The sequence below is a fragment of the Chrysemys picta genome, chromosome 4 (genome assembly GCF_011386835.1).
Source record: "Chrysemys picta bellii isolate R12L10 chromosome 4, ASM1138683v2, whole genome shotgun sequence".
Lineage (NCBI taxonomy): Eukaryota > Metazoa > Chordata > Testudines > Emydidae > Chrysemys > Chrysemys picta.
In genome coordinates this window covers 131,160,305-131,186,770 of record NC_088794.1, presented here as the reverse complement: position 1 = coordinate 131,186,770, position 26,466 = coordinate 131,160,305, and the positions used below count along the sequence as shown (strand labels likewise).

Genomic DNA, 26,466 nt, shown 5'->3' with positions numbered 1-26,466 from the left:
GCTCTGTGATTAGCTCCATGCTGTCATGGAAGATGCCTAGCTGTATCTCTGAGCCTGGTCTCTCCCCTCTAGAACAGGGCTGCAAGCATGAAAGAAACGGCATATTCACAACCCTGTCAGAGGGAAACTCTCATGTCACTCTGAAGCAGAGGAACTTAACCTTGAAGAGCCACAAAATAATTGCGGTGAGACATCCTGACGGTGTTGCCATATTTGATGCAAAATCTTCATGAAATCACCACAAAACATCGCCAGGGCAGAGAGTCATTTTGTGGCTCTCTAGGGCTCCATCTTAAAAGTTTCCTCCCTCTCCCCTGAATATAGGGACAGAGGGCACATGTATATGGGGGCAAGAGGTCATGCATTTCTCCTCTTTATCCCTCTTCTCCCTCACAGCAGCTAGGAAATTGGAGAAGGGAAATGCATTTCTCTCCCCATCCTGTTTTCCCCACACTTATTTGCTGGGAATCCAAAGGGCTCAGCACTCTCCTGCAGTCTCTCAGCGAGTACTCCCGCGACTGGCTCTGGGAGAGCCTTGAATGGCAGCTTGACACTCAACCCGCTGCTCTAGAGCCTCATCTCTCTGGAGCGACCGCTGTAGCTGAGCTAGAATGGGCACTGATGAGATCTGAAGGGAATCCTAGGCAGCCCTCTTCTGTCAACAAATGTAACTCTCTGCCTTGGGAAGATGAGGAAGGCCAGATGGGAAATCCCTTGTTGAGGACAAGAAAATTAATGAGCTGTTTCCATAAAGAAAGCAGTTTACACAACATAACACTGGACCGGATCCTGAGAGCTGCCAAGCCCTTCCCACTCCCCTTAACTATATGGTGCATTCATGTATTGTAAGGGTCAGGGCAGATGGGAAGCTATGCTGTATCATTTTTATATATCCATCTAAAGTAGTTACTTCTGACAACTCAATTTTTTTTATTTTAAAGAATCTATGAAAGCATCAGAAACTGTTCTGAACCCACCGGGTCACTGATAAGGAGGTTCCCATTAAAGTAGCTTAAGTAACTGACACACAGAAAGGCATTAAAAAGGACACTTAAAAGGCTATTTTTTCAGTGGCAGAAGGAAGAGAATTCAGACTTAAAATGTGCCACGTGCCTTCCAACCCATTAACCCACATTTTATAGCTCTTAACGTCCTTTCCCATGTACCAATTTCCTTATATTTAAATTAATAGGAAGATGATATTTATATGGCAAAAAGAAAAAAGTAGGGTGTTGAACAACATGAAAACACAATGGGCCAGATGCTTGGCTGGTGTAAAGTGGTGTCACTCCATTGGCTGCAGTGAAGCTATGCCAATTTACTCCCACTGAAGCTGTGGCCCAAAATCCAGACACATTTATGACATGGCGTGCCCTGAGATTTACTATGTTGACCAAACTGTAGCAGACAGCATGTGTACTGAGCCCAAGTGTTAAAAATAAAAAGTTAAGAGTGTTTTCCTTTTGGGATTAAAAAAAATAAATCACCACACTGCATACAGTAGCCTTTTAAAAGCTGGCAGAGTGACCAATCCATGTAGGGGAATAATAGCTTGAAGAATCTCTCTTTATGAAGCTAAACCATTTATAAGTTATGGAGATAAATAAGTAAAATGTTAATATCTCAGGGGCAAGGTGTTGGATAAAGCAAATAGCTCTGACTTCCACAGAATTGCATATAAGTGTTGCTTATGTAGCAAAAATGAAAATTGTCCCTCGTGCATATTTGTCCAAATCACAGAACCACCATGAAAATTTGGGACGGTTTGGTATAATTAGCAGCACATTTGGCTAAGAAGTGGAATAGCCAGGGCATTAAAGTTCAGTTCATTTTTCTCGTAACTCAGAAATGGCAAACGTTTTTAATGTAACTTCTCAAGTCAGCTTGCTCCCAGGATGAGGCTGTATATGCCAAGTTTAAACCCAAAAATACATGCTTGCAACTGCACAATCAACCTGTGAAGCAGAAGTCAATAATGGAAGTGCAGGCACCACCCAATCTCAAGATCATTTATTTAGAGTGTATAATTACCTAGTGAGGAATTGGTGCAAAGTTTCTTATCATAACAGCTGAATCCTTCCCTTGCTCTCCAGCCATAATTTTTTCCTTTCTCTATAATGTCAACTTCTTCAAATTTATTCTGTCCTACATCTCCGCAGAAAAGTCGCCCTTTCCCTTCCTTTGTGTAGGGTTCGCCCCTATCGAAAGAGCAGCGCCACATATTTCTCACCCCGTATGCATAGACTTCAGGTCGAGCTTTTGGGTCACTAACAAAAGGGTTGTCTGGAGGGATTCTATAAAGAGGCCCACGGTCATTATTATCCACATTGATCCGTAACACCTTGCCTAGCAATGTTGATCTGTATTTGTGCGAGAGAGAGAGAGAGAAAGAGAGGGGAAAAGACAGCACTCTCTTAAACACATATTCTTAACCAAAGATAAGTTGTTTTTTTAAAATGCAGTCTAAGATTTCATAATTTCTATTTCAGAAAACAAGTTTTTCAGTGCATCAAAAATTAATGTAGTTGAAGTTTATGGGAGCCAATCTACGCAGTTTAAAGTAAGCTAGAACTTTGCCAAGGGCTTTAATGAGGGCAGGATTTAGTCTTACATACAAAAGAAAAACTGATTTAAATAAAAAATTAAGGCCTTGATTCTGCAAACATTCACACATTTCACTTTAAGCATCTGAGGAGATCTATAGACCTCAGTGTGACTGCTATGGGAGAAAAGTTAAATTGTCAGGTTAGCATTTGCAGGACTGCAGCCTAAGTGAATTTATTGCTCATGAAAAATGCCAGATGGACGGAAGCCCTCTATTTATCCCCAGAATAGGTGGCGGCAGCAGTGCAAGCTTCCTCGCCACGATCCAGCAGTGAAGATTAATTGGATCACCTCCCAGGGTGAGGGCAGTTTCCTTGCCCAATCAGACATTGGCCTCTTTGCTGCCAACAAGGGTTTCAGTTGTGGTAGAACTTTTTGTTATCTGGATATTTGTACTTAAGCAACTGGACCAAGACCATCTATCTCATTTTGCATGGGCCACTGAACAGCCTTCATATAGTAATGACTTTTTGGGACTACCAACGTGGCAGATTAAAACTGGTGTCTTGGAAGTGAAAAGTTCTATAGTCCCCATCTAGATCCTAGAAAACTGGCCTCAGTTCAGTATATTGTGGCTAAAAATTGGGTTTGTGTTTCAGATTTTAATAGCTCTTTAAAAAACACATTCGTTACTGTTGTAATGTAAATTAGCATAATAACAATACTTAATATGCAAAGAAAGGGTTGCAGTAACAAAGCTTCCTATATAGTAACAAGATTTATGATAGCACTTGGTTCATTATGGCAACTATGCTACATACTGAAAGTGTAACGAAAATGAAATGCAGAACATAGTCAGCAGCTAATTTCCAAATGTAAGTATTGTGGGTGTTTGTTCAGCATTGCAAAATTGCATAATCTATATTAGGGAAGAGCTCCCTTCTGAATTATTTATTTTTAAATGAAGACATTTTGGTTTAATGGAAACATGGTCTAATGGATAAGCCACAGGACTTGGAGTCAACATATCTAGGTTTTATTGCATTATAGCATGAAATTAAAACCAAAGGCATTTTCTATAATTCCTGTAATTTTTACCTTCAAAAGACAAGAATACTGCTTTAATGTCTGTTGAGGAAACTGGAATTAGATATTTAAGGAAACAATAAACATAACTAGAAAAATACAAAAAAACCAGGAGTACTTGTGGCACCTTAGAAACTAACAAATTTATTTGCGCATAAGCTTTCGTGGGCTACAGTCCACTTCATCGGATGCATGTAATGGAAAATACAGTAGGAATATATATATATATATACACACACACACAGAGAACATGAAACAATGGGTGTTACCATACACACTATAAGGAGAGTGATCAGTGAAGGTGAGCTTTTATCAACAGGAGAGAAAAAGAACTGTTTGTAGTGGTAATGAAAATGGCCCATTTCCGGCAATTGACAAGGAGATATGAGGAACTGTAGGGGGGGAGGGGGAATAAGCATGGGGAAATAGTTTTACTTTGTGTAATGGCCCACCCACTCCGTCTTTATTCAAGCCTAATTTAATGGTGTCCAATTTGCAAATTAATTCCAATTCAGCAGTCTCTCGTTGGAGTCTGTTTTTGAAGTTTTTTTGTTGTAATATTGCGACTTTTAGGTCTGTAATCAATTGGCCAGGGAGACTGAAGTGTTCTGCAACTGGTTTTTGAATGTTATAATTCTTGACGTCTGATTTGTGTCCATTTATTCTTTTGCGTAGAGACTGTCCGGTTTGGCCAATGTACATGGCAAAGGGGCATTGCTGGCACATGATGGCATATATCACATTGGTAGATGTGCAGGTGAACGAGCCTCTGATAGTGTGGCTGATGTGATTAGGTCCTATGATGATATCCCCTGAATAGATATGTGGGCAGAGTTGGCAACGGGCTTTGTTGCAAGGATAGGTTCCTGGGTTAGTGTTTTTGTTGTGTGGTGTGTGATTGCTGGTGAGTATTTGCTTCAGATTTGGGGGCTGTCTGTAAGCAAGGACTGGCCTGTCTCTCAAGATCTGTGAGAGTGATGGATTGTTCTTCAGGACAGGTTGTATATCCTTGATGATGCGCTGGAGAGGTTTTAGTTGGGGGCTGAAGGTGATGGGTAGTGGCATTCTGTTACTTTCTTTGTTGGGCCTGTCCTGTAGTAGGTGCCTTCTGGGTACTCTTCTGGCTCTGTCAATCTGTTTTTTCACTTCAGCTGGTGGGTAATGTAGTTGTAAGAACACTTGATAGAGATCTTGTAGGCGTTTGTCTCTGTCTGAGGGGTTGGAGCAAATGCGATTATATTGTAGAGCTTGGCTGCAGTGTAGACAATGGATCGAGTGGTGTGGTCTGGATGAAAGCTGGAGGCATGTAGGTCAGTATAGCGGTCAGTAGGTTTCCAGTATAGGGTAGTGTTTATGTGGCCATCATTTATTAGTACTGTAGTGTCCAGGAAGTGGATCTCTTGTGTGGACTGGTCCAGGCTGAGGTTGATGGTGGGGTGGAAATTGTTGAAATCATGATGGAATTCCTCAAGGGCTTCTTTTCCATGGATCCAGATGATGAAGATGTCATCACTGTAGCGCAAGTAGAGTAGGGGCATTAGGGGACGAGAGCTGAGGAAGTGTTGTTCTAAGTCAGCCATAAAAATGTTGGCATACTGTGGGGCCATGCAGGTACTCATAGCAGTGCCACTGATTTGAAAGTACACATTGTCCCCAAATGTGAAATAGTTATGGGTGAGGACAAAGTTACAAAGTTCAGCCACCAGGTTTGCCGTGACATTATCGGGGATACTGTTCCTTACGGCTTGTAGTCCATCTTTGTGTGGAATATTGGTGTAGAGGGCTTCTACATCCATAGTGGCTAGGATGGTGTTTTCAGGAAGATCACTAACGGATTGTAGTTTCCTCAGGAAGTCAGTGGTGTCTCGAAGACAGCTAGGAGTGCTGGTAGCGTAGGGCCTGAGGAGGGAGTCTACATAGCCAGACAATCCTGCTGTCAGGGTGCCAATGCCTGAGATGATGGGGCATCCAGGATTTCCAGGTTTATGGATCTTGGGTAGCAGACAGAATACCCCTGCTCATTTCCCCCCTCCCACTACAGTTCCTCATATCTCCTTGTCAATTGCCGGAAATGGGACATTTTCATTACCACTACAAACAGTTCTTTTTCTCTCCTGCTGATAAAAGCTCACCTTCACTGATCACTCTCCTTATAGTATTGTGATATGCATCCGAAGAAGTGGGCTGTAGTCCACGAAAGCTTATGCTCTAATAAATTTGTTAGTCTCTAAGGTGCCACAAGTACTCCTGTTTTCTTTCTCCTTATAGTGTGTATGGTAACACCCATTGTTTCATGTTCTCTCTGTGTGTGTATATATATATCTTCCTACTGTAATTTCCACTATATGCATCCGATGAAGTGAGCTGTAGCCCATGAAAGCTTATGCTCAAATAAATTTGTTAGTCTCTAAGGTGCCACAAGGACTCCTGTTCTTTTTGCAGATACAGACTAACACGGCTGCTACTTTGAAACCTAGAAAAATACAGTTCCTCTCCCCATGGCTTATCTCTTTTACTTCCCCCCTTCCCGCCCCCAACACACAAAGTTACACACAGACTTAGAGGCTCATACTTGTTTTGAGCATTTCCAAACGTCCCAAAAGGATCGCCAGCCATGCCTCCATCCCCAGTAAATATGTAAAGATAACCATCATATCCAAAGAGTAGCTCTCCTCCATTGTGATTGGAAGCTGGCTCTTCTACCTCCAGAATTATCCTGATCATAAACAGGAATGAAGCATTATCAATACTGGGTAAGTTATAATCAAAAGGCACAGTAGCACAATAGCCTAAGTACAGCATTTGAGACATGAAACTGTATGCGGACCAGGAAAAACACAAATCTTCCTCCAGACCCTGGTTATAGAATTTTGCTTTGTCCTCGCTCTAGAGAAATCAGAGATGTTTCTTTTACATGCTACACACAGTGGGCCAGCTTTTGATTTCAGACACACTATTTTTTGAGCAATATAGTATTGTGCACTAGTCATCTGGAATCCCAAATGGTGCAACAGGGCAGACAGTTGATTTTATTATTTTAGATAAATTCACATTTTGAATTATATGGAACCATCACATTGTACAGTAAGGAACCTGTGTAACCATGTGACCTTATTTTTTTTTTTTGTTACCCCTGTCCTCCCCCTCTTCGTGCCTTTTGTTTGTTGCTTCTCGTTTCCAATCAGACTGTAAGATATAAGGTGTAGGACCGAGGTCTACTTCTGCATTTGCACAGTGCTCGGCACAATGTGGCTACAATTCTGACTGGAGCGTTCAGAGCTACTTCTTTACAAATATTAAATAATAACAACAATAAAACTCAAGGCTTGAGGCACAAATGATTAAGGAGAGTTACAGATGCATATTTCACTTGCTCCTGGAATCTGTAAATTACTGAACCGCAAACTTAAATGATTTTTAAAGGGACATCCTTAACATATTCACACTTCGTCAACACAAGTATTCTGATTATTGTTCAAAACAACACCTAACATTTTTGTTAACTGAAAGAAATTTGAGGAAAGAAATCTGTTTTCAGCTTGTTTACTTCGTGCATTTGGCATCACTAAGTATAGCAAACAATTCAATATAAGAAAACATGATTAAAAAATACACATTCTGGCAGTGTGATTCGGGGCAAGTGTAACACTTGAAATGTATTTTACTTTCTTATTTAAAAAAAACTATATTTCAAGTTGACAGTCTCTAATATCTGTAAAAATAATTGATCAGATAACAACAAATTGCAATATGTTGCATTAATGTTGTTCCCTCTCCTTCTGAAAGATCCTAAAGCGCACTGTAAACAGATAAACTAGCCTGGTAAGGATCAATTCATCCACCACTAAACTTCATCACCTCTAGAATGGAGTAGCTGTTCAACCGCAGATCAAAACACTACCCACGTGTAAAAGTGAAGAAGGATACTGTAAGCAATAGAAACCTGCTTTCTGTTCAGCTGCTCCCAAAGCAAAGGGATTTTTCAGTGCAGCAAGACAAACTGAGTTATTAAATAAACCTGAAGGCAAACAGAATATATACATTCTCACTCTTAATGCTAATGGAACCCCACGCAGGGTTACAGGCCTGACTATCCATCTCTGGACAATATTCACAGTGAAGTCAATGGAAGCCTTGCCAAAGTAAGGACAGCAGGACCAGGGTTTGCTTTTTTCAGGTTGCAGCATGAATCTATTTTTGTAATGAACATTGTAGTAGTTATGGAAGAGGTTACAAACTTAGAGCCTGATGGGTCTTCATTCAACAGCACAGCATGAAAGTAAACGTTTGCAGGTTTAGGCCGCTGATTCATTTCTCAAGGCTCTTCTCCTGTCCACATCTAAATTCCTTTTAAAGACTCACTTCTGCCATTCTGCCTAAAGGGAACTAAGCTGACATACATAAACTGTCGTTCCTCTTCCCCTAGCCTCTGTCTGTCACTAGATTGTGACTTCTTTGGAGCAAGGATCCTCATTCTTGAGTGTTTGGAAAGTACCTAACACATTGTGCGTGCTAGCATAAAGATATTAAAATGAATAATATTCAGTGCTCTCATAAAACTGTAATTTTATGGTCCTACCCCAGATTATAAACTTTATAAATCAGTCCTGCTTTGTCCTACATGCAAAACTTCAATTATCTTTGCACTGTAGGTGCAGAGCAACAGCAGAATCAGATTAGCTAACTCAGAATCCGTAAAACATTTTTAATAAGAAAAATATAGTTATGCTTAAAAATAGTGCAGTTAATATGTTTGGCCTGTGCCTTAATTCCGTATATTAAGCAATGAAACATCAACATTTATGAAACCAAAACCTTACACTGCCTTCAGGGATGCCTTGTTTTAGAAGAATAGGATGCTCCAATTCACTGTAATGCAAACTTTGAAAATGCATAAGATTATTACATGCAAAATGTATTCTTTTTAAATAATACTCTATGCACTTCACACATTTCATAATTTACTGTGCATATTTTGGTTTGGCATATATAGTAATTAGAATTATCTTATATAGTGTCTCATACAAATGTATCTCAGGATGTTGCATAATTATTACACATTTCTATCTAGCTAAGGTATTTATAGGGTCCCCCATTACCATGGTATCTGGGGACCTCATAATATTTAATTAAATTATGCTCACAACACCCTGTGAGATAGAAATGTGGTATTAATTCCCATTTTACAGATGGGAAACTGAGGCACAGAGCGGCTAAGTGATCTGTCCAAGGTCACACAGGAAGTCGGTGGAGAGCAGGGACCTGAGCTCTCCCAAGCCCTAAACTAGTACCCCTGAACCATCCTTTCTCTGAATTTTGTGCCTATAAGAGTAATAAATAACAACAGATACTATAGCTGCAGAATTATACAACACTTCAGGGTAGCTGAAGAAGATACTGAAAGGAACGGAGAAGAGAGAACAGGTAGATTTTAGGAGGACATTTTAAAAGAGATGAATAGTCAAAACAGACACAGTCAAAACAGAGCTATAGAGAGGCTGTCTATGAGGGCAATAGCACAGGAGAAAGCCCTTTCATATTAATGTGTGTGAGACTGTGGGGAGGGAAGGAAAGGAAATGTATGATAGATGAGCATATGAAGTGGCAAGTAAGATGGTTTTCAGAGCCTCTGCTTTAAGAGTGATGAATTAAAATATTATTTTCTAATAACTTTAAATGTGCTGAGTTGATGAGCCCAAAATGTGCTCATAACAGTGTGATTATAGGAAGAGCATGGCAAATTCAAATAAATGCAACTGTATTTATTTAATTCCAAAAGATACACATTTATTTGAATGCACACACCGTAGGAATGCACCATCACTCAGCTAAGCATACTGGGCCAAATTAATCTTTGGTGTAACATTGCTGACTTCATTTATATTGACTTCAGTGACATTCCAGTAGGGATGAACTTGACTCACACAGCGCAGAAGTATACTTGTGGTCAAGGTTTTTCTCTCTCCTTTTTCTTTCTTACACAGCAGTCAAACCAAGGAAATTAAATGCAAAAAACTTTATGCAACATTACAGTTAAATCTTTAGATATTCAACAGTTAGGAAATGCAAATGTTTTATTCCAGGGCAACTGTAATTCATCCACATTGAACATGTATCTTTTATACCTTAATACATACCTGTGCAAAATGAAGCAGGTACAATTACTCTTGGGGAAAGGGTTTTGAATTTTCTGACCTTTGTACATTAAAATCAAATCTCAATTATGAATTAATGTCCTTTTCCCCCTTTAAAGTTACAGTATAAATAGACTAGGACTTACTTCATATAAAATTAGAACAAAAGAGCAATATTAAGCCAAATTAATCTTGTTTATTGTGTTAGCAGGCCTTTAAAAATGCATGAAATTTTCTTTGAAATCTTAAATAAATTTGACAGATAAATGTGTATACACTACCTTTCAGAACTATGGTCCAAAGTATTCATGTCATCAGGAGAAATTCTGAACTCACTTATTCGGATTCTCTCTTCAAAATGAACTTCAACTGAATAGTAGACATACACTTTACCATTAAATTTGAATTTAGGATGGAAGACAATACCTAAAAAACCTCTCTCGTCTCCTTCCCAAGGTGAGGTAAGTACTGCTTCACTGATGTTCAGAAATGGCTTTTCCAGCCTTGACCGATCTGGGAGGTAAGTCCAAACTAAACCAACTTGTTCGGCAATGAAAAATCTGTGAGTTCCATCATTTGCATGCACCATAGCAACAGGATTCCGCAGACCATTAGCTACCTCTAATAGGCACAACTGGAGACAGCCCTCTGAGTCAGCAGTCACTAACCCAAGGTTTTGATTAAGATTCTGATTTACCAGCAGGCGAGGGAAACAATAGTCCACATCATCAAGTGACACATAGCGGCAGAACTTTGCCATATTGTTTTCCAGGGCTAATAATTCTTTGTCCATAGAGAGATAGCGAAACATGGACCTGCATTTTTGCCACATCTGCTCACAGTATTCTTGGCAAAGTCCTGCCACTGTCCGCAAGGGAGTGGAAGGATCCTCAGCATCATACAAGTGAGCAGCATAGGGGGAGCATTCCTACAGAAAGAGAGGAAACCTCAGTCACTTCAAAATGTGGCTGAAAAAATGTCACCAAAATAAGAAAATTCACCTTATCACAACAACAACATGCATGTGACTCACTGTGCAAATATATTTACATACGTAAAGATCTCAGACCTCTGAAAATGATTCATCCCAACAATTGAGGTAATAACCTTAAGTACAGATGGTGGGAGCCAGGTTTCAATGAGAGTTCCCAAATGTGGATTCGGGTATTCAAGCCTGAGTACCAACACATAAAAACTGGACCCAGGCTCATGGGTATGCTTAATGTACATCACACCAATGTCCTAACAGAGGAAAAGTGAAGTTTTATGTTACAGGCTCTAGTATCCAAAGATAGAGAGCCACCATTGCTTTACTCCAGCTTAATGCTGGAGCACCTGCATTGAAATCATGGAGTTACAGGTGTAACTATAAAACTAGACCAATACTGAAGAATCAGGTCCCAAAATTTCCACATTGAAAGAAGCAGCAACTGAGCCATAGCTTTCTATAGCTTCTATTCCTCTTCAACTGATAAAGGCATGCACTGCTGTGACAGCAACATAGAGTGAGGGCCACAGATCTGTGAACACAAACTACATTTGATTACCCAACTACCTAACTAGCGAGTGGAAATGCACCTTGAGACCATTAAACTAGATTGTAAACTCTTAGGGTAGAGACTGTTCATGCTATGAGTAGGACCCTACTGCAGACTACGCGGCTCTGGGAAGAAGGATAAAGGAGTTTGAGGCGCAAGTGGTGTTCTCGTCCATCCTCCCTGTGCAAGGAAAAGGCCGGGGTAGAGACCGTCGAATCGTGGAAGTCAACGAATGGCTACGCAGGTGGTGTCGGAGAGAAGGCTTTGGATTCTTCGACCATGGGATGGTGTTCCAAGAAGAAGGAGTGCTAGGCAGAGACGGGCTCCACCTAACGAAGAGAGGGAAGAGCATCTTCGCCAGCAGGCTGGCTAACCTAGTGAGGAGGGCTTTAAACTAGGTTCACCGGGGGAAGGAGACCAAAGCCCTGAGGTAAGTGGGGAAATGGGATCCTGGGAGGAAGCACAAGCAGGAGAGCGCAAGAGGGGAGGACTCCTGTCTCATGCTGAGAAAGAGGGACGATCGATGAGTTATCTTAAGTGCCTATACACAAATGCAAGAAGCCTGGGAAACAAGCAGGGAGAACTGGAAGTCCTGGCACAGTCAGGGAACTCTGATGTGATTGGAATAACAGAGACTTGGTGGGATAACTCACATGACTGGAGTACTGTCATGGATGGATATAAACTGTTCAGGAAGGACAGGCAGGGCAGAAAAGGTGGGGGAGTTGCGTTGTATGTAAGAGAGGAGTATGACTGCTCAGAGCTCCGGTATGAAACTGCAGAAAAACCTGAGAGTCTCTGGATAAAGTTGAGAAGTGTGAGCAACAAGGGTGATGTCGTGGTTGGAGTCTGCTATAGACCACCAGACCAGGGGGATGAGGTGGACGAGGCTTTCTTCTGGCAACTAGCAGAAGTTGCTAGATCGCAGGCCCTGGTTCTCATGGGAGACTTTAATCACCCTGATATCTGCTGGGAGAGCAATACAGCGGTGCACAGGCAATCCAGGAAATTTTTGGATAGTGTAGGGGACAATTTCCTGGTGCAAGTGCTGGAGGAACCAACTAGGGGCAAAGCTTTTCTTGACCTGCTACTCACAAACAGGGAAGAACTAGTAGGGGAAGCAAAAGTGGATGGGAACCTGGGAGGCAGTGACCATGAGATGGTCGAGTTCAGGATCCTGACACAAGGAAGAAAGGAGAGCAGCAGAATACGGACCCTGGACTTCAGAAAAGCAGATTTTGACTCCCTCAGGGAACAGATGGGCAGGATCCCCTGGGAGAATAACATGAAGGGCAAAGGGGTCCAGGAGAGCTGGCTGTATTTTAAAGAATCCTTATTGAGGTTGCAGGAACAAACCATCCCGATGTGTAGAAAGAATAGTAAATATGGCAGGCGACCAGCTTGGCTAACCAGCGAAATCCTTGCTGATCTTAAACGCAAAAAAGAAGCTTACAAGAAGTGGAAGATTGGACAAATGACCAGGGAGGAGTATAAAAATATTGCTCAGGCGTGCAGGAGTGAAATCAGGAAGGCCAAATCACACTTGGAGTTGCAGTTAGCAAGAGATGTTAAGAGTAACAAGAAGGGTTTCTTCAGGTATGTTAGCAACAAGAAGAAAATCAAGGAAAGTGTGGGCCCCTTACTGAATGAGGGAGGCAACCTAGTGACCGAGGATGTGGAAAAAGCTAATGTACTCAATGATTTTTTTGCCTCTGTCTTCACGCACAAGGTCAGCTCCCAGATTGCTGCACTGGGCAGTACAGCATGGGGAGAAGGTGACCAACCCTCTGTGGAGAAAGAAGTGGTTTGGGACTATTTAGAAAAACTGGACGTGCACAAGTCCATGGGGCCGGATGCGCTGCATCTGAGGGTGCTAAAGGAGTTGGCGGGTGAGATTGCAGAGCCATTAGCCATTATTTTTGAAAACTCATGGCGATCAGGGGAGGTCCCAGATGACTGGAAAAAGGCTAATGTAGTGCCCATCTTTAAAAAAGGGAAGAAGGAGGATCCGGGGAACTACAGGCCAGTCAGCCTCACCTCAGTCCCTGGAAAAATCATGGAGCAGGTCCTCAAGGAATCAATTATGAAACATTTAGAGGAGAGGAAAGTGATCAGGAACAGTCAGCATGGATTCACGAAGGGGAAGTCGTGCCTGACTAACCTAATTGCCTTCTATGATGAGATAACTGGCTCTGTGGATGAGGGGAAAGCAGTGGATGTGTTATTCCTTGACTTTAGCAAAGCTTTTGATACGGTCTCCCACAGTATTCTTGCCGCCAAGTTAAAGAAGTATGGGCTGGATGAATGGACTGTAAGGTGGATAGAAAGCTGGCTAGATCATCGGGCTCAATGGGTAGTGATCAATGGCTCCATGTCTAGTTGGCAGCCGGTTTCAAGCGGAGTGCCCCAAGGGTCGGTCCTGGGGCCGGTTTTGTTTAATATCTTTATTAATGATCTGGAGGATGGTGTGGACTGCACTCTCAGCAAGTTTGCAGATGACACTAAACTAGGAGGCGTGGTAGATACACTAGAGGGAAGGGATCGGATACAGAGGGACCTAGACAAATTAGAGGATTGGGCCGAAAAAAAACCTGATGAGGTTCAACAAGGACAAGTGCAGAGTCCTGCACTTAGGACGGAAGAATCCCATGCACTGCTACAGACTAGGGACCGAATGGCTAGGTAGCAGTTCTGCAGAAAAGGACCTAGGGGTCACAGTGGACGAGAAGCTGGATATGAGTCAACAGTGTGCTCTTGTTGCCAAGAAGGCTAACGGCATTTTGGGCTGTATAAGTAGGGGCATTGCCAGCAGATCGAGGAACGTGATCGTTCCCCTTTATTCGACATTGGTGAGGCCTCATCTGGAATACTGTGTCCAGTTTTGGGCCCCACACTACAAGAAGGATGTGGAAAAATTGGAAGGAGTCCAGCGGAGGGCAACAAAAATGATTAGGGGTCTGGAGCACATGACTTATGAGGAGAGGCTGAGGGAACTGGGATTGTTTAGTCTCCAGAAGAGAAGAATGAGGGGGGATTTGATAGCAGCCTTCAACTACCTGAAGGGGGGTTCCAAAGAGGATGGAGCTCAGCTGTTCTCAGTGGTGGCAGATGACAGAACAAGGAGCAATGGTCTCAAGTTGCAGTGGGGGAGGTCCAGGTTGGATATCAGGAAAAACTATTTCACTAGGAGGGTGGTGAAACACTGGAATGCGTTACCTAGGGAGGTGGTGGAGTCTCCTTCCTTGGAGGTTTTTAAGGCCCGGCTTGACAAAGCCCTGGCTGGGATGATTTAGCTGGGAATTGGTCCTGCTTTGAGCAGGGGGTTGGACTAGATGACCTCTTGAGGTCCCTTCCAACTCTGATATTCTATGATTCTATGAAATTCACGGCCATGAAAATCACATCATGGTCTGTGAACTCTGGTCTCCCCCCATGAAATCTGGTCTTTTGTGTGCTTTTACCCTAATCTATACAGATTTCACAGGGGAGACCAGCGTTTCTCAAACTGGGGCTCCTGACCCAAAAGGGAGTTGCAGGGGGATCGCAAGGTTATTTTAGGGGGGTTGTGGTATTACCATCCTCACTTCTGCACAGCTTTCAGAGCTGGGTGGCCAGAAAGCGGCAACGGTTGGCCAGGATCCAAGCTCTGAAGGCAGCGTCCCACCAGCAGCAGTGCAGAAGGAAGGATGGCAATACCATACCATGCCACCCTTACTTCTGCGCTGCTGCCTTCTGAGCTGGGCGGCTGGAGGGTGGCAGCTGCTGACTGAAGGCCCAGCTCTGCAGGCAGCAGCACAGAAGTAAGGGTTGCAATACCACACCAGGCCATCCTTACTTCTGTGCTGCTGCTGGCAGCGGCTCTGCCTTCAGAGCTGGGCTCCTGGCCAGCAGCTGCCGCTCTCCAGCTGCCTAGCTCTGAAGTTAGAACTGCCACCAGCAACAGTTCAGAAGTAAGGGTAGCAGTACTGCAACCCCCATACAATAACCTTGTCCCCTTCAAACTCCTTTTTGGGTCAGGACCCTTGCAATTACAACACAGTGAAATTTCACATTTAAATAGCTGAAATCATGAAATTTATGATTTTAAAAATCCCATGACTGTGAAATTGACCAAAATGGACCATGAATTTGGTAGGGCCCCAGCTATGAGATTTTACGGTGCCTATCATGAAAGGGTTCCAATTCAGACTGGGCCCTTTGGTAGCTACAGCAACACAAATAAACAGCAGTTTATGAAGATGCTCTGCCTAAGAACTGAATCAAATTTATATAAGGGTTATCTATTACAAGCACATTTTCTTGACATAAGTCACTTAAATCCAGAAAACTACTTGTGTCTTACAAACTGACCAAAACATCCAGTTTTCTTGGTTTTCAGGTGTTTTTTTCTTGTCAAGTAATAATATATTACTTTCCACTTCTAATGCACCTTCCAGCCAAAGATATTAAAGTGCTCTATAACAATGCAATAAGCTCAGTTGGTAAGGATTTTTATTTTCAAGTGATAGATAAGTAAATTGAGACAAAGAGAGGATGAATGATTTATCACATATCACCAAGCAAGTCTGTGGTATACCTGGGAAAAGAAACCAACTCTCTTGAATAAATTTGTGCTTTAATTTTAGGGCCACACTTCTCCTAAGCAAAATGGGCTTAATTAAAAACAACCACCACCACCACCAGTTTAGGTCATTAGTCAATGATGAAAAGAAAAAAACATCTAAGATACCTATATTTAAATTAGCTGGTAAATATACACAATAGTAATGCACACAATATTTCATTTTTATAACAGTTCTGGCATCTTCCATAATAAAGCAAGGGACTATGTAACAGATCTGGTTAGTGTGTAAAATAAGTTTTCTTACTATGTCAACCTATTCATTGCAAAATGAAGGTTATTATGCTGACTGCCCTTCAAATGAACAGCAATTAATGTGAACAAAAGGAGATTCAATGAAACAAAACACCAAAACTGCATACACAGATTGAGTAACTGCACATCAATTCACTTATGCAAATATAAAAGTGTGCAAGGCATAGCAGATAAGCTGGCATATTTCCTGGTGCATTTGTTGTGGCCATGACTGAAAATTTGGTCTTAACAGTCAAACCTTAATACAAAACAGCAAGAGAATTCCAACTTAAAGCTGTTATAGCATTCATATTCGCCACACATGCATAACTCAGGTTGACATCAATGGAGTTCCACAGGCATATGGAGAAGAAAACAGACTCATATTAAATGCTGTAGTACATATGGTTCTCTGACAGGATCTCTCAAACCAGGCAGTCATCTTATACTCCATATGTACCATACACCAATATTTTGGTTTCAATACAGGAGATAAAAATGGCATAGAAGCATGAATGCCTAATTCCTTTGTTACTGTGTTTGACGCTTAGTCTTAAGTCAGTGTTAATAACAGAAGATATTGTTGATAACCTTATATGCAAGTCATAACATATCTGTGGTGCCATTATATACACACAGTAACATCCCATTGGAAGTGATGTACAAAAGATTAACGACCAGCCAAATACTGCACTGAACCATGTTTCTGTAGTATTTTCCACTACTAAAATGCTCAAAGTTGGGATATCTTCTGATGCTGAATCCGAAATACATGACGCCTGATCCTGAAATTCTTTGCTTGTGAATCAAGTGGTGCATTCAACCCTTAATGTTATTTTACTGTTGTGTTCACTTAGTTATAATGTTGACTGACTTTGCACTGAATCCAGAGCACAACATGACCAACAGATCTAAATTCTCTTCTACAAATTACAAGCTACACTGTTTTATTAATGTTTTTAATTGAACTCTTGTAGGGCTTGATACAGAGCGCATGGAAGCTAGTGGACAAGACTGGGCAGGCCAAAACCGTGATAAGAATTGAAAGAAACACTGTCAGTAATTTAAGTAGCTGGCTGGATTTGTTATATAAGCCTCAATTATTTAGGCAGATAACTTACAGAGTTACAAAAAATATTTACCTAAGGACTGACATTAATTGCAACAGTTAGAATCAGGTTGGGTACTCAGATCCAGCAATGATTTACCTGTGTTATCAGTTTGGCAGTTCTGATGCAAGTTTTTAGAAAAGTGTTCTACTTTCTTCTTAACCTTTGATATTTCTTATCAATTTCAACCTAGGAAGCACAATACTCTTACTTTTAAAAATGATATACTTATTTAGGAGGTTGTAGTTTAATGGGAATCAAAGCCTTTGCCCTCCATCTCTTTACAAAAGTTTTCACCAGGCTGTACTCATACATGTACTTATTTTCACTTTATATAGTTTGTCCTCAGCCCCTTCCTTGCTGCTTTGCAGCAATAAAGCAGCCTTAACTGGCTCCTTGAAAATGTCACCTGAGATGGAAAGTCTTTGAACAGCATAAAGCAGGGATCGGCATCCTTTGGGAAATGCACTGGCGGGCCAGAACAATTTGTTTACCTGCAGCATCTGCAGGTTCGGCCGATCGCAGCTCCCACTAGCCGCAGTTCACCGTTCCAGACCAATGGCGGCTGCAGGAAGCAGTGGCCAGCACATCCCTCGGCCCGCGCTGCTTCCCACCGCCCCCACTGGCCTGGATCAGTGAACCACAGCCAGTGGGAGCTGCGATTGGCCGAACCTGCAGACGCTGCAGGTAAACAAACCGTGCCGCGTGCCGAAGGTTACTGATCCCTGGCATAAAGTAACTACGAGGCCTCTTATGCGTCTCATTCCTGGCCCATAATGTAGGGGGTGTATCTAGAGAAAAGAGAGATGTTGCTGGGGCAACTCTTACAGCATGTTGACTGCCAGGTTCCTTGTGGCTCAGGCCCTAATTCAGCAAGCTTGAGTGTAACTTTAAACACGAGTACTTCCACTGAAAACAATGGGACTGCTCACATGCTTAACGTTAGGCACGTGCTTAAATTAAAGCAAGTTAAAGCAGTCGTCAGGATTTCTCGGGGATTAAACTGTAGGCTGCAAAGGTGGCTTAAAGTCCAGTATATTTAAATCCATCGCTTTTGGGAGAGGTAATTTAGAGTGCAAAACTAACAGTTTTGATTAGCAGTCATTTATCTGTAACAGTTAAATTTTAAAAAGTCCACCAGTTTAAATTGAAAACTGGCTATGTTAAAATGGCACCTTATTCAATTGATCTGCTCCCCGTGTGTATTCATATCTGCCCACACTGGTTTTTACTAGGTTTTTATTCCAGTTAGCATTTCAGAGGCAACACAGCTCTAAGCAAATCGGATGGATTCTAGTCTGTATTGGGAACGGAAATAATACCACGTAACAAATCACAGCTAAGGGGGAAAAAATCCTCACATTTAGAATACTCACAATCAGTACTAGAATAAAAACTTGGAAGAGACATTTGTCAAAATAATTTGAATAAGGAATACATTTGAGGAAATCATGATTGGTGAGCAAATGGAGACCTAAATGTGCTGAATAATTCACAAAGAATGATTTATTCATTCAGCTATAAAGGTATAAATTACATATATAATGAATGACTGCAAGCGAGGGTGTACTCCAGCATACATAACGTGGATCTATCCATTTATGTTTCCGTGGCCAGAGTTGCCACTGTTGGCAGCTGTCAATGCTGCCATTTCTGGGTAGGCAAGATAATACCTACAGCTGGTCAAGAACATTTCCAAAGAATTTTTTTTTGTCAAAATACGTTGTTTTGTTGAAGCCTAAATATTTCATGGAGACATACTGATTTTGAGTAAGTTTCCAACGGGATAGCTTCGGCGCTTCAGGGTTGTCAGAATGACTGGCTGAGGCAGGAGCAGATGCAACTGGAGAAGGGGCTGGCTAGCATGGAAGCAGGCACGGCTGGAGCAGGAGCAAGGCAGTCTGTTGAAACTATTGGCAAGAGAAGCATTGCCAGCCAGGTAGTGATGTTGATCAGACTGGAGAGACTGCTTCCATTTGGAGCCCATATACCTGCCTTGGGATCACCTGGATGGGGCCTCACCTGTAAATAGGGTGAGCCAGAGTTCAGCCAATCACAACATCTGATGCCTCTGATGACTTCACTCTCTCTGGCTCATGGATGACTCATCAGGCTTAAGCAAACATAGGCCTGGTCTACACTACAGAGTTAGGTTGATGTAAAGCAGCTTATGTTGACCTAACTCTGTAAGTGTCTTCACTAAAACATCCCGCCCGCTGACGTAAGTCGCCCACTACACAGACTTAATAACTCCACGTCTGTGAGAGGCATAGAGTTTAAGTTGATGTACTTAGGCTGACACAGTATCCGTGTAGATACTGTGTTGCTTACATCGCCTGTTGCTGCCCGGGCGGCTGCAAGGCTCCAGCTGTCAGTGCCCCACAATGACCGTTAAATCACTGCAAGCACTCCTGGTGAGGATGTGCACTGCCAATAGGAGCATAGCGTGGACATTTAAACTAGATGCAATTACTGCAGTGGCTGTATGTCGACTTAACTTAAGACGACTTAATTTGTAGCGTAGACATGCCCTCAGGCTCAGAGATAACTCAGAGATGACTCATCAGGCTTAAGCAGAGGTTACTCAGGTTTAGGCAGGCTCAGAGGTATCAAAAAGGTGAACTATCAAATTGAAAACCTAAGATTTTCACCCAAGAACAATGTTTCCACACAATTCTGTTTCACAAAAACATTTGAAAGGTTTTTCATTCAGATGTGGAACAAAACCAAAAGTTGTCATAAAATGGAATTGTTGTTCATGGCCAAGTCTAAGGATACCCTAGTTTGCTGCAAGGGGCTAAGGATTGGATTCTCCAGTCCACTACGGCCACATTGCTCCATGTAAGTGTAAACAAAGTTACTCCAGAACAGCAGAATCTAGTCCACAGCCCTCGGATGGAGTCAATTATGGGTTTTGGCCTGGGCGAGTAATGTATCTGAAGATACACAAGGCAGATTCTGAGGATGGGATAGCTGCTTTGTGCCAGATAGATGGCATTTTCTGGTTATGCAGCTGTCGTGTATGGCCCAAGAGAATCCCCCTGGGTAGGAGGATCTTCCGGTGGCATACAGCTGGTATAGCAGCTTCTAGATCACATCCTCACCCCTCACTCTGCACTGATCCTTGCTACAGTTATGCTCCTTTGGGGCTGTTAGCCGCTGGCCTAAATCTGAGCAGCCTTAAGGCTGCTGTAACCCACTGCAGTGGAACTGTCTGGTTCCACAGTGGCCCGGGGTTTCCAAGAGTAATTTTTTGCCCATCTGTGCACTGCCTCCTGGATTGGCACTGTGTACTATGTGACCATTTCTGGAGATCCAACCCAAAGCCTGGGTCCCCAGGTGGGAATGGGGCCCACAAAACTCCACTACACTTTATAAGATATTCATACATCCACTTCTTAAAGTCCCATTGTGCCACTGTACATAATTGAAAGCGATAATCTTCTGCTTTGTCATCAACCTTATCCTTTACAGAAGAGTTTGGCATGTGACAAGATTGCATTGTAAAGGCTGAGCCTGAGTGTGCCAATTAGTTGATTTTGAATATGTTGCTACACAGATGTCCCGTTATCTAGATTGCAATTTTTTGCTAGACACTTTCAAAGCTACCCATCCAAGAATTCGAGCGAAGTTATTTCCTGGTTTGGCGGTGAATCCATGACTTTGACACTGTAACTGTCCACAAGGAAGGGATAGGATGGAACTCTCTCCAAATTTCAAACCATCCTTACACATGGGCCTTGCAAAGGTTAAAGGCAGCAGCCCCCAACCCCACTTTAGTGTTTCTCGGTGGAGAGATCACCTGATGACCCCATCCGTATAGCTCCCAACTAACAAAGCCCTAAGTGCAGAAGGAGGGAATAGGTGCAGACTCCCCAGGGGAGGTTACAGTCCCTCATCTGACAGAACAGATCCTGGAAGCAGAGCCTACAGCAGAGGGGTCAGAGCTCAGAGTTCCCCACCTCGCAGAACAGGCCTTGCAGGGAGAGGGAAGGATGGGAAAGAGGGATGCAGAGTCCCTGCTCTCACCTGGGGAGGGGAGGGATAGAGTAGCAGGGGTGAGCTAGGGATACAGAGTCCCCTGACAGGACAGGCCCTGCAGGGAAAGGAGGGATAGATAGCAGGAGTGAGCTGGGGATGCAGAGTCATGTGCCAAGGCAGGCCCTGCAGGAAGGGAAGGAGCAGCAGGGGGTGCAGTATCACCTGGGAGAACAGAGCAGGCCCTGCAGAGAAGGAAGGGCTGAGGGCACAGAGTCACCTGACAGACCAGGCCCCACAGGGAGGGGAGGGGTAGCAGGGGTGCAGCGTCACCTGGCAGAGTAGAGCAGGCCCCGCAGGGAGGGGAGGGCAGCAGGGGTGCAGTGTCACCTGTTGAGTGACCAGACAGCAAGTGTGAAAAGTCAGGAAAGGGAGTGGGGGATAATAGGTGCCTATATAAGAAAAAAAAAAAATCAGGACTGTCTCTATAAAAGCAGGACATGTGGTCACCCTAGTCACCCGGCAGAGCAGGCCCCGCAGGGAGGGGAGGGGTAGCAGGGGCAGTGTCACCTGGCAGAGCAGAGCAGGCCCTGCAGGGAGGGGAGGGGTAGCAGGGGCAGCGTCACCTGGCAGAGCAGAGCAGGCCCTGCAGGGAGAGGAGGGGTAGCAGGGGCAGCGTCACCTGGCAGAGCAGAACAGGCCCCGCAGGGAGGGGTAGCAGGGGTGCAGTGTCACCTGGCAGAGCAGAGCAGGCCCCGCAGGGAGGGGTAGCAGGGGTGCAGTGTCACCTGGCAGAGCAGAGCAGGCCCGCAGGGAGGGGTAGCAGGGGCAGTGTCACCTGGCAGAGCAGAGCAGGCCCCGCAGGGAAGGGTAGCAGGGGCAGTGTCACCTGGCAGAGCAGAGCAGGCCCCGCAGGGAGGGGAGGGGTAGCAGGGGCAGTGTCACCTGGCAGGGCAGAGCAGAGCAGGCCCTGCAGGGAAGGGTAGCAGGGGTGCAGTGTCACCTGGCAGAGCAGGCCCCGCAGGGAGGGGAGGGGTAGCAGGGGCAGTGTCACCTGGCAGAGCAGAGCAGGCCCCGCAGGGAGGGGTAGCAGGGGCAGTGTCACCTGGCAGAGCAGAGCAGGCCCGCAGGGAGGGGTAGCAGGGGCAGTGTCACCTGGCAGAGCAGAGCAGGCCCCGCAGGGAGGGGAGGGGTAGCAGGGTGCAGTGTCACCTGGCAGAGCAGAGCAGGCCCCGCAGGGAGGGGTAGCAGGGGCAATGTCACCTGGCAGAGCAGAGCAGGCCCCGCAGGGAGAGGTAGAAGGGGTGCAGTGTCACCTGGCAGAGCAGAGCAGGCCCCGCAGGGAGGGGAGGGGTAGCAGGGGTGCAGTGTCACCTGGCAGAGCAGAGCAGGCCCCGCAGGGAGGGGAGGTGTAGCAGGGGTGCAGTGTCACCTGGCAGAGCAGAGCAGGCCCCGCAGGGAGGGGAGGTGTAGCAGGGGTGCAGTGTCACCTGGCAGAGCAGAGCAGGCCCCGCAGGGAGGAGAGGAGTAGCAGGGGTGCAGTGTCACCTGGCAGAGCAGAGCAGGCCCCGCAGGGAGGGGTAGCAGGGGTGCAGTGTCACCTGGCAGAGCAGAGCAGGCCCCGCAGGGAGGGGAGGGGTAGCAGGGGTGCAGTGTCACCTGGCAGAGCAGAGCAGGCCCCGCGCAGGGAGGGGAGGGGTAGCAGGGTGCAGTGTCACCTGGCAGAGCAGAGCAGGCCCCGCAGGGAGGGGAGGGGTAGCAGGGGTGCAGTGTCACCTGGCAGAGCAGAGCAGGCCCCGCAGGGAGGGGAGGGGTAGCAGGGGTGCAGTGTCACCTGGCAGAGCAGAGCAGGCCCCGCAGGGAGGGGAGGGGTAGCAGGGTGCAGTGTCACCTGGCAGAGCAGAGCAGGCCCCGCAGGGAGGGGAGGGGTAGTAGGGGCAGTGTCACCTGGCAGAGCAGAGCAGGCCCCGCAGGGAGGGGTAGCAGGGTGCAGTGTCACCTGGCAGAGCAGAGCAGGCCCGCAGGGAGGGGAGGGGTAGCAGGGGTGCAGTGTCACCTGGCATTGCAGAGCAGGCCCCGCAGGGAGGGGAGGGGAGGGGTAGCAGGGGTGCAGTGTCACCTGGCAGAGCAGAGCAGGCCCCGCAGGGAGGAGTAGCAGGGGTGCAGTGTCACCTGGCAGAGCAGAGCAGGCCCCGCAGGGAGGGGTAGCAGGGGTGCAGTGTCACCTGGCAGAGCAGAGCAGGCCTCGCAGGGAGGGGAGGAGAGGGGTAGCAGGGGTGCAGTGTCACCTGGCAGAGCAGAGCAGGCCCCGCAGGGAGGGGTAGCAGGGGTGCAGTGTCACCTGGCAGAGCAGAGCAGGCCCCGCAGGGAGGAGAGGGGTAGCAGGGGTGCAGTGTCACCTGGCAGAGCAGAGCAGGCCCCGCAGGGAGGGGTAGCAGGGGCAGTGTCACCTGGCAGAGCAGAGCAGGCCCCGCAGGGAGGGGAGGGGTAGCAGGGGTGCAGTGTCACCTGGCAGAGCAGAGCAGGCCCCGCAGGGAGGAGAGGGGTAGCAGGGGTGCAGTGTCACCTGGCAGAGCAGAGCAGGCCCCGCAGGGAGGGGTAGCAGGGGTGCAGTGTCACCTGGCAGAGCAGGTCCTGCAGGTGGCTGGCGCAGGCGGCGTAGACAGGCTGGTCCAGGCGGCCGCTGATGCTGTAGTACCGCTCCATCAGCGCCCGGTCCTGCTCCGCGTCGCAGCAGCCGAAGTCCGAGTACTGCACGCAGAAGTCGAGCGGCTGCGGCGGCCTGAAGGGCGGCTTGAAGTCCAGGCACTGCGGGTGCGGCCGCACCTGGCCTAGCCCGGTCAGCAGCAGCAGCGCCAGGAGCGGGGGCCGCTGCCCCGGCCTGGCCCAGCCGGGACCCGGCGCCGCTTTGCCATGTGCCATGCTGGGCGCTGGGCTCTGTGCGGCGGAGAGCCTGGCCCCCGCCGGCCCACACGCCCCTCCAGGGCGGGCTCGGGTTATGCAATCCCCGGGCCGCCCCTTTGGCTGCGCCTCGCCCGGCCGCTCCCACCCCTCCGGAGCTGGGGGCAGCCTGGCCGCACCGGAACCCAGCTGGCCAGCACAGGCGAGTCCCCGGCCGCCGGGGCGAGAGCTGGCCGGTCCCGCTCTCTGCTGCTAACGGTTCCCTAGGGCCGGGGGCCCCGGAGTCAGGCTGAAGCGCCGCCCCGGCTCTGGGCAGAGCCCAGAGCAGCTGCAGGGAAGGAAGCGCATGTGGAAGAAGCAACTTTGGCAAAGAAATTCTGGGCTGCGGCTCGGCGGGGGGGATAGCGCCACATAGCTCAGGGCTGTGAGCAGTTCACCCCCATCCCCTGGCGACACATAAAACCCCACAGTGACATAGGTGCTGCTGTGGCACTTCAGATACTACAGCCACCGGAGGGGTTCTCCCAACTCCACCTCCACAATTGGCCATGGCTAGAAATTAGAATTCACTCTAACGGACACTGTCTACACCAGGGACTCAGTCAGTTTAGGAGTATTTGGGGGGATTTTTCACACCCCTGTGGCACAGAGTTGGGTCAATCTGATTTTTTGGTATTGTCCAGCCCTAAGAGACCTATTTAGGTCAACTTAACCCCCAGTGTAGACACCACTAGATGGATGGAAGAATTCTAGCTACTGCCTCTAGGAGAGGGGGGAAAGGAGAGCTCAGTGGTTTGAGCATTGGCCTGCTAAATCCAGGGTTGTGAGCTCAATCCTTGAGGGGGCCATTTAGGGATCTGGGGCAAAAATCTGTCTGATTTAGTTGGGGATTGGTCCTGCTTTGAGCAGGGGGTTGGACTAAATGACCTCCTGAGGTCCCTTCCAACCCTGATAGCCTATGATTCTATGATTAACTACAGCAATGGAATCTCCTGGAATCGGCCTCAATCTCCCGGAACAATCTGGGAGATTTTAATAGGCCAAAAGTCCAGTTGGTAGCGCAGTGGGGCTAAGGTAGGCCCTGAAGCAGCTGGCATGTCCCTGCAGACTCTAGACACGGGCAATCAGGAAGGCTCTGTGTGCTGCCCCCACCCAGAGCGCTGGCTCTGCAGCTCCCATTGGCCAGGAACCGCTCTGACCGCTGGGGATTAAACTTTTTTTTCAGTAAACTTTTTTCAGTTAAAATTTTTGGTTTTCAAAAGCAGGAAAATTGTTTGAGTTTTTTTAATTGAAAAACCAAAAAAATGTTTGTGGGAAATCTTAAAAAGTACTTTTTCCTGAAATTTCCCATTAAAAATAAAGGGTATTTTTCAATCAGCTCTACTATAGACCAAACAGAGAGAGAGAGAGAGAGAGAGAGAACAACTTCCAAAAATGAAGGGCAGGAAAATTTTGGAAGCACTGTATCTTTAAAACTCTCATGGGATTCTTCTCAATTTGATCCAACAAATTTTCCCCTTAGCTGTAACATGAGAAATTCTAGGAAGACTGGTTTGATTTTTGGTAAAGATAGCGGTGGGGTTTTGAAAATTGGGCTTATAATGGGAAGCTATGTGCAACCTTCACTTTGAGGGGACTGGGGCCCTTCGTAAGAACCATTCAGAAGATGTGATTTGAATAGACAATGTACAGTGGAAATAATTTTATATATGTATTTACAGTATAATGAACATTTTGGAAAAGTGATGGAAAGTCTTGAGTCTGGTTCCAGCTTTACTGCAGCCTGCTAACTACATACACATACAGTGTAAAGATAATAGTATTGTGTTGCTTTAGATTGAAATTGATGAGAAATATACAAATTTTAAATGGAAATTAGGGCACTTTTCTACAAAATTGCATCAGGACTGCCAAACTGATACCATAGTTAAACAGCCCATTGTGAGTGCCCATCTTGATTCCAAATCTTTAAGTTAATATATTTCCTTAACATTTTCTAATGTAAACAGTTGTCTAAAGTGCATAGTTGCATTATAATTTATTTGGTCAACTATTTAAACTGGTGAGGGTGAGTTTTTTATTATGTTAGTAATATAAAACTTCAGTCACAAAAAGAATAAATTAGAGTAATATTGTAATTTGGAAAGAAGTTATTTGGATTATGACTTCAGCTTCACTCGGTGTAGTCAGCGAAGACTCAGAGTGAACAATATATAATAATAATTAGCATTGATGTGACTTGCTTACAGGCCATGATAAGAGTGAGACATATTTAGAAGCAAGAAAATTCAGGATCAATGCAGCTAGTGTTTTTACTGTAA

At 45.5% G+C, this 26,466-nt stretch overlaps 1 protein-coding gene across 3 annotated transcripts in view; it reads right to left on the bottom strand.

Annotated features, from left to right (window-relative positions):
* Window positions 1–24,464, bottom strand: part of HHIPL1 (HHIP like 1) — a 35,468-nt gene extending 11,004 nt beyond the window's left edge. The window contains exons 1-4 of one of the 3 annotated variants that reach the window (XM_065595663.1): window positions 23,811–24,464; window positions 10,046–10,692; window positions 6,203–6,346; window positions 2,032–2,360 (exon numbers count right to left, since the gene is read on the bottom strand). In XM_065595663.1, the coding sequence (XP_065451735.1) occupies window positions 2,032–2,360; window positions 6,203–6,346; window positions 10,046–10,596 (1,024 nt within the window). In that variant the 5' untranslated portion in view covers window positions 10,597–10,692; window positions 23,811–24,464. Of the gene's footprint in view, window positions 1–2,031; window positions 2,361–6,202; window positions 6,347–10,045; window positions 10,693–17,760; window positions 17,785–23,810 lie in introns of those variants that run through there. The other 2 variants (XM_065595662.1, XM_065595664.1) reach the window with 2 other exon arrangements.
* Between the last annotated feature and the right edge of the window lie 2,002 nt (window positions 24,465–26,466).